General features: G+C 37.0%; 1 protein-coding gene across 5 annotated transcripts in view; it reads right to left on the bottom strand.

The window, feature by feature from the left end:
* The window catches only part of LOC107743170 (FH1/FH2 domain-containing protein 3-like), a 190,638-nt gene that overhangs the window by 32,956 nt on the left and 144,867 nt on the right, over window positions 1-12,815 (bottom strand). Inside the window, exons 7-16 of one of the 5 annotated variants that reach the window (XM_016556300.1) lie at window positions 11,754-11,865; window positions 10,466-10,560; window positions 10,202-10,345; window positions 9,784-10,025; window positions 5,260-5,328; window positions 4,966-5,079; window positions 2,610-2,657; window positions 1,367-1,483; window positions 932-1,066; window positions 243-293 (exon numbers count right to left, since the gene is read on the bottom strand). In XM_016556300.1, coding sequence (XP_016411786.1) covers window positions 243-293; window positions 932-1,066; window positions 1,367-1,483; window positions 2,610-2,657; window positions 4,966-5,079; window positions 5,260-5,328; window positions 9,784-10,025; window positions 10,202-10,345; window positions 10,466-10,560; window positions 11,754-11,865 — 1,127 coding nt within the window. Of the gene's footprint in view, window positions 1-242; window positions 294-931; window positions 1,067-1,366; window positions 1,484-2,609; window positions 2,658-4,965; window positions 5,080-5,259; window positions 5,329-6,174; window positions 6,180-9,783; window positions 10,026-10,201; window positions 10,346-10,465; window positions 10,561-11,753; window positions 11,866-12,815 lie in introns of all 5 variants that reach the window. The other 4 variants (XM_016556301.1, XM_016556304.1, XM_016556302.1 and 1 more) reach the window with 4 other exon arrangements.

Here is a 12,815-nt window from a genome sequence, read left to right as displayed (position 1 = left end):
GTGTGACTATTTATTATATTATATTATATTATATTATATTATATTATATTATATTATATTATATTATATTATATTATATTATATTATATTATATTATATTATATTATATTATATTATATTATATTATATTATATTATATTATATTATATTATATTATATTATATTATATTATTATTATTATATTATATTAATTATAGTATAGTATAGTATAGTATAGTATATTAAGTCACTCTGGAATTTACCTTTCTTCTCGAGCTTGTTTGACCTCTTCTCTCTTGTCCACATAATCCCGACTGCAAAAAAGAAAATCAACATGAGCAAACATGTAAAAAGTGAAAAATAATGCCTTTTATATGTCAACAAAATACATTTTGGAGTTCATGGGGTTAAATATTGTTTACATATAGTTTTTTTTTAATGTTTATTGTTAATCAAGTAGCAACCATTCAAGCTGGTGTTTTAATCTGATATTATACAAAAGAAGAGGCTGACTAAAAGACTGAGTATATGGTAGGACTGACAAGCATAAAGAGAGAACAAGCATTTGTCTTCCTGCAGCCCACCATGATTATTCACTGTCTGATCTTTGAATTGCCATAATAAGAAGCAATAACTTGTCCACTCAGGAAAACTCCCAGATATCTGATAAAATTTGGATGTAGGCAGTGGTGTAGTGGTGCCTGGAGAAGTGGGTATACGCAAAGCCGACTGATAAAGAAGTGGGTATACGCCGTATACCTGTGTATACCCTCCACTACACCACTGGATGCAGGCCTCGGCTGCTTTTCTAAACTGCTGGATAAAATGTTTCTCATGGCCATCTCCAAGATGACGCTGGAAACGCTGATGTATTTGTCATATTCATGAAATAATGTAGCCCTGGGTGAAAACACACACTGCATCAAAATGAATGCTGAGAAAGGCCACAAACTTGAAATGGTTTCTCTCTTCTCTTTCAATGCGCTGAAGTCTCTCCTCTCTCTCCAGGCGCCTCCGCTCACGTTCAGCATTCAGAGACTCCTGATGTTGCCTGTAGGAGGAGGTTAACAATCCACCTAGAGTAGGCCTGGAGAACCAGAGAAACCAAAGAGGAACAGAATTTCAGAACAACTATATCTCAATATAGCAAGAATTATATTCTTGGGCATTTGAAGAGTCAGTATTTAGCTTGCCCTGATGAACGACAATGTAATGTAATGGTATGAGGAGGTTATCCAATCATAGCAGAGGACACCTTTTAAATGTTTTGAAAATTCTCTGATGTTATTTTTATTATCATAACCATTTTAGCCTCAGAACTGTTACATTCAAAGATTCTTGTGCAGAACAGAGCCATATGCACATCAAAAGGGGAACAGTGCCTCACCTGTCGGGCTTACTGTCTGCAGGTGGACCTCCTGAGGGGCCGAAGCGGTTATATGGTGTGGAGGGGGCACTGGACACCCCGGATGACCTGCCGGGATATGTCCCTGCGTAGCCATTGCTAAAGAATGGAAAAAAGAGAATTTAATTCAAAGTTCAGCCTTATATAACCAACTTAATTTGTAGGATTCTTTGTCGTGAAGTTTTCTCTTAACAGCATAAAGCTAAAGTCTCGATTTATCCAAGAGAACTAATGGCCATATTTTCCATTCACTTCATTTATCACACTTATCATCATCTAGTACACACAGCCAAGGGGGGGTGAAGCTCTGATTCCAAATGATGTCATGTATTTCCTCCATCAGGACCACAACAGACACTCTCTGTGAATAGGCCAATATGAAGCCTCACTCGACTGCCCAAACAGCCAAGGACACACACACACACGCACACAGGTGCTCTGCTAAATCAAGCTTTCACATGAGTGAGTGACAAAATAAACTCTTCTCCCCAAATAAAGCCGCTTGCCAGTTTAGATCACTGGCTGCAGATGTACGCGATATGACCTTGTATTGGAAGATATGATTCAAGACATGAGGGGGCTTGTTTCTCTGTGCAATCCCATATCTTTATTAAAAGAGGTCAGTGACACGCTGTCATTCGCTCCCTACAATTGTCTCAATGTTTGAGTCTGTTGTGATTCATTACACATATTATCGGAGTAAGAACTCAGAGCTGGGAATGAATCCTCACTTACTACCAATGAAACAATCAGACACTGTTCGAAATTCCAAAGTGTTCCAGCACCTAAAAACATAAAGAGCCATCACACTTTAAAGTGTTGTGAATTATTTTCGACTTGCCAAATGAAAACCTGCTCTGTAGAATTTTATGGCTGCAAATAAAAAATAAAATAAAATAAAATAAATTGTCTTCATTCATATTTAACATGTTTTTGTAATTGATTACAAATATGTAAAAATATATCAATATATAAAATTGGTTAACTATGGCACACCTTTATGCTTTTAAAACTTTAAAATATTTTTATGTAGACACCAGGAGATGAACAAAAAAAGATGGGACGAAGTATTTAGGAAATGACACAAGCCAGACTTGAACCCACATGACCTTTTCCTTTGAATTTTCTGACAAGATGCGCGTTAAATATCGCATGCGATTTATCGTGCAGCCCTAAACTGCACCAAAGCTCACAAACTTGCTTTGTTTTCAACTTGTTCCCTTACCTGCCACATGAACTGCATGAGGTGTTTGAGTATCTAATATCTGACAGACTGCACAGAAGAGACAGAACATGAAAAGAAGTTAGTAATATATACATAAATTACAGAAGGATTAGTCTGACTGACAACTGGGACAGGAAAAGAGGGCAGAGGGACAAGTGCAGCCGAGAGACAAGTACAGTGACAATACAGACAGAAAGTGAATCAAAGCAGTATCTGTTTATTAATTTAAATATGAAAGACCTTGTTAAATAGCCAGCAAGGACAGCAGAAGGGGAAAATAAATGCAATTTTCACCTTACGAGACCAACAATAATAATATGTCAGTGAAATCCACTACAATAGATTAGCAATTGTAGCATGTAAAAAGATAAAATACGAGGCTAGTTTTGAAAGGTCATCAATGGAGAAAGATGCTTTTTGGTGTAGTTACAACACCTACCAGCAGGGGCAAACTTGACCATGCTAACCAATTAAATCTTCACCCCTTGCTTGCCATTGCAAGTCCATGGCAGGTAAGTCGGCTGTGTCATCAATGGTTGCCCAGCATTCCCAGAAGAGAAGATTTTGATGTCATGTTGACTTTAATAGCGTACTGTGCCGTTAGCACAAGACTGTTGTGTAATTAGGTTATTAAATATTAAAGAGTCCACGCTTGCATAGAGCCAGCAGACTAAAAAAGGACTGTCTTTGATCCACTTTATAATCCAGATTGGTTCCTCAAGCTGCCACAGTCTTAATGTCAGACAAACATGCACATGACATCGCAAAGCATTTTCAGCTTTATTCTCATGAAATGTGGACCCTACAGGCACTGTCCAGGGTGAAATACAATTGCCTCTTTATATGTGACTTAATTTACAGGCTTCTCTTGGCTTTGTAGTGGTACAATGCACCAGTGAAAGGCAGATGAGCTGTAAATGTCAGTAAAAGTTAGCATTCTTTAGGGAGTGCACTACAGTGGCTGGTGCAAGTGAAAAAAGGAGACTTTCGTTTATAAAACGATCTGTCTTTTTGCATTCCATCAAATATAAAGGAAGCAACATAAAGCCCACAGAGAATAATGATTTATCAGGCTCTGATCATACTGGTATCCATTTCTTCTTTTATTGGTCTAAAGATTTGATATATAAGACAGGATAAGCCACATATTGCACATGACCATAAGTTAAGAAACAGTGAGCGTAGCACTTTTTATGAGGGTGCAATTTTTGGAAGATACAGGACGTTTTACAGTGTTCTCTTGGAAGCGGATACAAAGGGATAGGGTGATGATCCACTAGGTGAGGGTCTAACTCTTTTCAGAGGTGGGCTTGATGGAACAGGCAAAACAATAAACCCTCGCCATTCACAGGAGATCCAGAGATCAAGCGAATCCCATGCCACACTTCCTTCCAATTAGAGGATGAAAGTTCCACAAATACTGTGGTCGTAGTGTTTGTGAGACTTGAATCAGTAAAAACAGACATGGGTTTCCTAAGTTCATCTCTCAGGGATCTCATAGCTTGACTTACAGTATGTGGGAGTGAAAGTCATTCTCTGAATATGACATGCAGCTTTGAATGGCTCTATTCCAAACTTAACTGTCTACATAGGTGGCTCTCTTTCAAGACAGGAACCCAATAGAATATGACTTGAAACACTTTACATAGGCAGCAACTCCATTACCAGACAAACGCACACCACACAGGATGGATGGATGGATGGACAGATACTGTAGATGGATGGATGGATGGATGATAGACAGATACTGTAGATGGATGAATGGATGGATGGATGGATGGATGGACGGACGGACAGCAGACAGACAGACAGACAGACAGACAGACAGACAGATAGATAGATAGATAGATAGATAGATAGATATTGTGACTATATTAACCCCAAGGAGTACTTGAGAAGCTGCCTTAAAATTTTCCTGCTTACTCTCAGCTGGAACAGATTGTGTGTTGTGCCTATGATCCCTAACTACGCAGGTAGCTCACTAAGATTTGGAACAGAGCCCATCTGCACATGCATGGAACTTATTCTGTGAGTGGCGAGAATCTACTGCATCCATCTGCACTACCTGCAGTGCTTGTCTGGGTCTCGAGCCTGCGGAGTGCCCACAGACACCTCGTCCAAATCCACTGGGCAAGTAGGAAGAAGTGTGGAAGAGAGCAGAGGAAGGACAGGGGACAGGGGGTCTTCGCTTGGGGAGGTGGAGGTTGAGGAGGTGACAGAGGAACCCCGGGACGGGAGGGCCCCCAAGGACCTGACCGATGCCCAAGAAGACAGTCTGGGTGATATCGGGGGGCCAAAATCTGGGGTAAAAGGAGGGGAGGACACTGGGGCCTTGCGGATAACCTTGATCCCAGACCTGTCCCGGAGGTTTTCCTCATTGTCTGTATCAGCGGCATTAGGAATGAAGTTGACCATGCACTTTAAAGGCAAACACAAGCTAGAAGCTTCATCTACTGTTGATGGCATCCAGCTACGAACAACAAAATAACAGCAGAAGATCTAGTAAATGATGGTGAACACCATGATATGTTGGGAGACATTTATGTTAGTCAAGTCAGGGAAGAGATAACATCAGAAAATGGATAAGGATCTACAATCTGGTTTCTAGCTCTAAGACTCTTCACCCTGAAATCCTATTCCGCTGAAATACCTTTCGGATGCCTGTCTAGAAAGCTCTGTTTTCTGAATCTCCTCATCCTTTTCCTCCTCTTCCTCCTCTCTGTGGCGAAAAGCAGGGATTGAGGGTTGGAACGAGGGATGAGTAAAGAAAGGAGAGGAAGAACAAATGAAAGGAGAGGACAAGAACAAGAACCTTCACCACATGCTCTGACGGCAAACAATATGACACAGGTAATCACAACACAAAACTTTTAGGAAAAGTCATGTTATGTTACTTGGTCAAACTTCATGTCATGTCAACACAATATGCAGGAAACTACTGCGAAGGATGCTGCCTTCAAAGCGCTATCAGAATAATCATAAATATTAGTTTCCTAGACCAGGGGTAGGCAAGGTCGGTCCTAGAGAGTCACTGTCCTGCAGAGTTTAGCTCCAACCCTGAAAACAAACCTCACCTGCCTATAGCCTTAGTAATCCTTAAGACATTGGTTCTGTCCCAAATGGCACACTTCACGTGCACTTGCGGTCTTGTGCACTTACAATGGCCGCCTCGTGTGCGTGTCCGTTAAGTCCATGAGACTGTAGGGTGTCCCATTTGTCATTTTAGCTTTCAGAAGGGTGCTCGAGAGTGCCCCCTTTGCGGTCGATATGCGCCCTCGATGTGCACTGAGGCGAGCTCTGTGGCAGACCTCTACCTGACAGTCAAATCGGCATTACGTCATGAAAGTGTGGACTCGGAGGAAGATCCCAGGGTTTAGGGTGCGATTTGCAGGACTCTGCAGGACAGCGGCTGTCTAGGATTGAACATGCCTACCCCTGTCCTAGATGAAAATTGGACACAAATGGCCTCTCAAGTTGAATTTATGACTGGGAAACCCAAGAGATAATTTTGATACTGCATTTATGACTTTGGGCTGTAAACTATAAACATGGAGGAGGAGCAAACCATTGCTGTAGTGACTGCTATGTTTTATCCGTTTTGCCCACAACATCTATATTGCTTTCTCTTGTCGTTACAGTCACGTAACATACATATTGTAAGTAACACAATGAAAATAGCATTTATTTGACTGAAATTATGGAATCGTGATTCCAAGATGATTATAGATTCCACAAGTAACAATTATCAACTCTTAAGTCAGTGGTGAATGCGGGTAATGTTTATATAGTTGCCAGAAAATGGGATATTACACCTCAAAATTTGTTGGATATTGACTAAATATTTTCTATTAAGTTTGGCTTTAATAAGCCTTTTCCCCAAGAAATAGGCAATAATGAACCTGGTGTCCTCCATGTTTCTTATTCTTTCCCACAACAAAGCAATCAAACGCGACAAACTTGTAATTACGACTTCAGAAGTGGGACGTAGGAAATATCTGATAGCACATGAAAGCAGCATGAATCTATAGACCAAAATAGACAACACAATCAGTGTAGTCCGAATGCTGAACGAATGACTTTTATGAGCCGACCCTTTTTCGTCAATCAAAAGCGTACAGTGAGTGCATTTACATGCACGCTCTTAAACTGATTATGCTTAATAAGACAACAACTCCTATGGTTATGTAAATGCGTTAAACTGTTTTCATTTATCGGCATAAGGTCATAAAAAATTAACATCACAACTCACAGAACAAATGGAATAATCTGAGTAGAATACATGGTTGTTCATGTTTTGATGTAATCTCTGGGAAATAACCAGATTTTTTTATTAAAATATGGTTTACTTGCTTTGCCAGGTTATTTATATGTAAGGTTATCAATATGTTGGTCAACTCTAATGAGTCAGTTATTTTTAATGAATCAAGCACACATAAAAAAAAATGTGCCAGTCTGCCACTAAAAAGACCATGAAAAGTCATTTCTTTTGCAAGGATCATTTTAAATGTATCATTTGGAAATTGTAATTGTATTTAATCTTTCAAAATATTTAATTTATCACAATTCCCATTGTCAAAACAGAACAATAACTGATTTTTGGGTCACGACCCACCAGTTGAGACCCACTGAGTTACACAACAGTCAACACAGCAAAGAATTAAGACCTTTAGGAGGAAGAGGAGAAGTCCCGTGCCTCACTGCTCAAGGGTCTCGCGCTCTCTCTCCATCTCCCAGTAGACTGGTATTTATTACTAATATGGAAAACACCGCACGGCTTTCAGACAGGCACAAGTTCATAGCAACAGTTTTGTTAGTAGTTACAGTTTACAGATGTTGCTTGTCGATAATTATTTAGTATTATGGCTGAGATAACGAACATGATAACAGATACTATACCAGATACTAACAGATACTAGATATCAAGACATTTTAAGAGTGAAATTTTCGATTTTTTACTATATTTTAATCAGTATTTTAATCAATTTTGTTTTCACCTCCCAGTAAAAACATGTAAATGTCTTTAAAACAACATACATATACTTGAGAAGGTAATAAGATTTGTTCTAAAATAAGATCATTTTTATAAAATATATTTTTATAACATATGTACCATCCAAAATTTTTGGGGTCAGTACAATTCTGTCGTTTTTTGCTCACCAAGGCTGCATTTATTAAAAATGAAAAAAAAAAAATAATAATAATAAAATAAAAACATTTTATTATTATTATTTTTATTATTTATGTAATGGCAAAGCTTAATTTTCAGCAGCCATTACTCCAGTCTTCAGTGTCACATGATCCTTCAGAAATAATTCTAATATGCTGATCTGGTGCTTATGAAATATTTCTTATTAATACCAATGTTGAAAACAGATGTGCTGCTTAATATTTTTGTGGAAACTGTGATACACTTTTTGTCTTTACTGTCTTTACTGTCACCTTTTATTTTATTTAATGCACCCTTGCAAAACAAAAATATGAATTTCTTTTCTTTTCTCAATTTTTCTCAATATCTCAACTTTTGAACATCAGTAATATAGGAAATAATTACATGATATAATATATATTATACAAATTAATTTTAATTTATGAACTATATATAATTTGAGGCTTAAAAACATTATTCTTGCAATGTCTGTGATGCAATTTTATGATGCTTAAACACCAAAGAACTTCTGATTAGATCTCTACTCTTGATTACAGGACTCACAGTGCGTTCTAATTACTCAAATGTGATGGCCAATCTAACACAGTGGTGAGTAAATTTTACGGGCACTGTAATTCAATATCACCTCTATAAGATCCTCTCAGAGACACAGAATACATCCATACATCTACCGCCTTATGTGACCTTACCGCGTCCCTTCTTACGACTGACTCGCTGGATGAGAGAAAAACCATATGAAGCTTTTTCGGTGGCTGATATACTACTGTGATTCCCAGTTTGGATATCTATGCGTTCACCTTTGTCCTTTGAAACATTCAAAGGATACGGATTAAGTTGTATTATTATAGTTTACAACAAAATATACAAGGACAAGATCGAGTACCTCATGCTGTGCTACAGCCCTGAGAAGTATGCATGGCTCGAACCTCCATATTTCAGTAACTTCCTATTTCCTCTCAGCCTCACAGGTTCCCACCACCTCCCTCCTGTACATATGATTAATATGAATGTCTGTGCACTAGCAAGTGCTCTCTGTCTCTCCCTCGGAGCATTATTAAATTCTCCATCTTCTTTTGGGACTTAAAAACTCTCATGTCAAAAGTAACGTGATAGAACACCCAATATAAAACTGCTTCCTGTTCTTTAAAAATCAGTACATCCTGAACTACACATAGTGTTTTATGGCTGAAAATGAATACATGTGGTCAGGGGAGGGTAAAAAATGGCTTAGTGTAAGGATTTTCACTTTCACTTTTTCATAGATGTCGCAAGACAACAATTGAAAGTGTCGTATCATTGTCGTATCATACATTTTCATAACCTGTGCATTGTTTAGTTGTCCAGTAAAAATATCTACACATACAAGATAAATGTACTTCAGAAGCAAAATTATCTAGTAGATACTTTATTTGTCAACTGTTTAAAATAGTCTAAATAAATAAACGGTCTAAATAAATAAATACACTGTCTAAACAAACAAACAAACAAAAAAACTTTAAAATTTAAACATTTTATTTATATTGCTTGTATATATTATTTGAAAAAAATAATCACACACAAAGTTGCTTCTCAAGTAAATGTATATAATCTTATGTATCATATTTGACTGGCTATTTAAAATAAGTTATTCCAAGTTAAAAACTTTGATAAGTAATAAAAATACTTATTCCACAAAAATAAATAAATAAATAAATGATGTTTATTATAAATAAATAAATAAATAAACATGTTACATGTCCAACATTCTTAAGGTATATTAATGGAAATTTTAGTTAACGACGTTTAATAAATTAAGTTTATTATAAATGATGTAAATAAATAAATAAATAAATAAATAAAAATGTTACATGCCAGTATTCTTAAGGTATAGGTATGAAGGTATGACATTTTAGTTACATCCTTGTATAAAGGATTCTGTTACTTGTTTTTAAATGTAGTATAAATGTACTATAGACACAATGTAAATTATTCAAGTCAACTTCTATCTCTCTTTTTCTCTCTTCTCACCTTTCGCTGATATCGTCTATTCTCTGGCCATTGAGGGGCAGGATGTTGGGCGTGTGGCTGTGACAGGGGGAAGAAGGAGCAGAGGTGTGGCCTTTCCCGTTTTGGAGTGAGTGTCTTCGGCTGCGGCGACGTTCCAAACCCCGCCTCTCAGGTGTGGCTCCTACGCTGGCCCTACGCCGACTTTTGTGTCCAGATGGAGGAGGCTGAGTCTCATCATCACCGTCTTCATGACGTAGGGTTGACTATGAATAAACACGACTATTAGACTAACAGCAAACAGCAAATACTGCATCTTTATTAAGGTTTTATATATCAAGTATTACTTTTTGTTCATAAAATTCTTCATACATTTTAGTTTTGGTGCAAAAAACAACAACAATAAAAGTTGAATTGAAAAGCAAACTGAGCACATGCTAACCTCATAGATGTTGAACTGTTCCACTAGGTCCAAATCTGTGCCCTTCCTGTTGATGTGTCTCTGGGCCACGGCCTCCATGCCCTGCTCCTCCAGACTGTCAACCACATCATAGAACGTGTCCTGGTCAGGAAGACCAGCTAATGTCTGCAGGAATACCACAGATACATGAGAATAAAAGTACTAACGTAACTTTATGTATAACAACACGTGACTGAGAGTGAGCAAAAAGAGTGACATTTTTGAAACCTAATACTGTACTGGTACCTTGTTGATAAGGGTCATGGCATAAACCAACAGCTCAGTGTCCATTCCATCTTTTTCATCCAAGATTTCCATGGCATTAGACCAGGGCTTACAGCCTGGATACACGTAAACGAAAGGGTCAATGACACACAAGAGAGTATACATTTTTTAAGGTAAAATGTATGCAAATATATACAAATATCATTAATCATTCATTTATAAATATCACCACATGACATTTTAAAACCAAAGATCAAATTATCTGATATTTAAGGACTTATTAGCTTTGACACAGTAATGACATATGATATACTTTCCTGTTTTATGTTGTGTTTTGTTTTGTTGTGTATTGTTTTGTTATCAGGCATTGTTTTGAACAATGCCTGAAACTTTGTATTACGAGCACTTCCTACAGTATGTTAATTTGCCTCTTTAGGATGAATCGCTTCTTGTATCTCTCAATTGTAAGTCGCTTTGGATAAAAGTGTCTGCTAAATGAATAAATGTTTGTTTTTTTGTTTTGTTTTGGTGTGTTTTGTGTTTTATTTTGCTTTGTTGTGTTTTGTTTTTTTGAGTCTTGTGCCACATGGCTTTGATTTGGCAGACAAAAGCTGTCTTAAAAAAAGAAAAAATAAAGAAACGTATTGAAGACGTATTGAAACAAATTCACTGAATTCAAAGGAACTGCGGTTTAATAAACATCTAACGGTATTTGAAGTAAATCGGTTGAAATATGGCTGGTTCACAGAGAAATGAGCAGCATTAGTTTGAGGAGAAAATGTCTGATATGTAGATTAATAGCAGGAGACGTTCTGCTTCATCTGCCAGCCTGTCTGTCTCTCACTGGGAGACCAGAGACAGCGTTCTCTCTTCTTATGTAACAGTATTAAACTTTCATTCTAGCTGTCCTATCTTAGTAGCTCTGGTCCTATCAACAATTTTTTTTCCCATTCCATTAATCTTGATTTACTCTGCAGGCTATCAAATTTTGTTCACTGCCAAGGCAGGGGCCGATAATATGAGCAATTACATTAAAAAATATCTTAAAAAGCGTCAAGAACAATTTGTTATCTGTCATCTCCTCTTGTTGCTTTCTCTCTTCTAGGTAACCAAACCTCATCAGAGAAGAGCGTTTCTCTCTATCATTTTAGTCCCCCCCACACACAGTAACATCCAGAGTTCAGCTTGGACTCAAATACAGAGACTGAGAGTTGAAAATGGATTTCCAGAGACACTGCGACAACTTTCCAAGAGTATTTCACCTTTCATAAGCGTGGGTGTGTTTGTTTTTGTAATGTGTGTATGTTACCTTGCTTGGTGTCCACGGTGTTGACGGCCTGGATGAGGAGAGGTGCGTTGGTCTCGGTGTATTCCACAAAAACCAGCAGCAGCTTCAGAGCAGTTTTAACAACCAACCGGAACTGCACACATGTACACACACAAAGAAACACTATTTATCTCTATACAACAACATAACACTAATCATAACATTTGCCCTTACACCCAATAATATGACATTTTGCAGTTCACACATGATCTTACACTGTCTAGACTAAATTGAATAAATATTTAAAGAGTGTAAATGCCCAGAAAATATCTTGACACATTTTCCTGAATGGGGTACCATGGAGGATATTGATAACAGCCTCTGACACATGACTGCACACTGACAGGAGAAGGAGCTACTTTAAATGTCCTGCAAGTAGCCTGTGTTGTAACCCTTTTTTCCTGTCTGTTCTCTATTCTCCTGGATTTGTAGTCCCCTTAGACATCTTAGTTTTCTATTTAATACTGTATTTTGTGCAACTTTATGCTCATTATGTAAACCAGTATGATTTCCTATAAACATCAATTAAATAGTGGTGTCACTGAAACACCCTCAAAACAAAACAAAACAAAACAAAACAAAACAAAGACATACACATTTATTCATGTTTATTTTTCTTACCCCACAGTCATTATTTATTTATTTATTCAATCATACATTCATTCATTTGTTTATTTATATGTGCTTTAAGCATACAGTAAATCGAACAAAATTTTGTGAGGTTAATGCTAAAAAATAAAAATAACTTGCTAAAGGGTTAAAAATAAACTCAATTCATTATATATTTTCTAAAAAAAAAAAAAAAATGGTTTTATTAGTGTATACAGTTTTTCTTCTTGTAATCTTGTAATTATCTAAGTTCAGATATTGTTACAGGAAAAAAAAAATTCAGATTTAAAAATTAAACATTTTTGCTTTTGCAAAATTATACATGATTTCTTAAATGCATTAGACATGGCAATATTGAGACATTGTATTTCCCTGATAAGGAAAATGTGAAAAAGAGAAGAACTGTGGAAATCCAACAGACCAAAAAAAAAAAAA

This window comes from Sinocyclocheilus rhinocerous, unplaced genomic scaffold (assembly GCF_001515625.1).
Source record: "Sinocyclocheilus rhinocerous isolate Xijiao unplaced genomic scaffold, SAMN03320098_v1.1 scaffold946, whole genome shotgun sequence".
In the NCBI taxonomy this organism is placed as follows: Eukaryota; Metazoa; Chordata; class Actinopteri; order Cypriniformes; family Cyprinidae; genus Sinocyclocheilus; species Sinocyclocheilus rhinocerous.
Note: the sequence above shows the minus strand (reverse complement) of the source record. Positions and strands in the feature narration are given on the sequence as shown.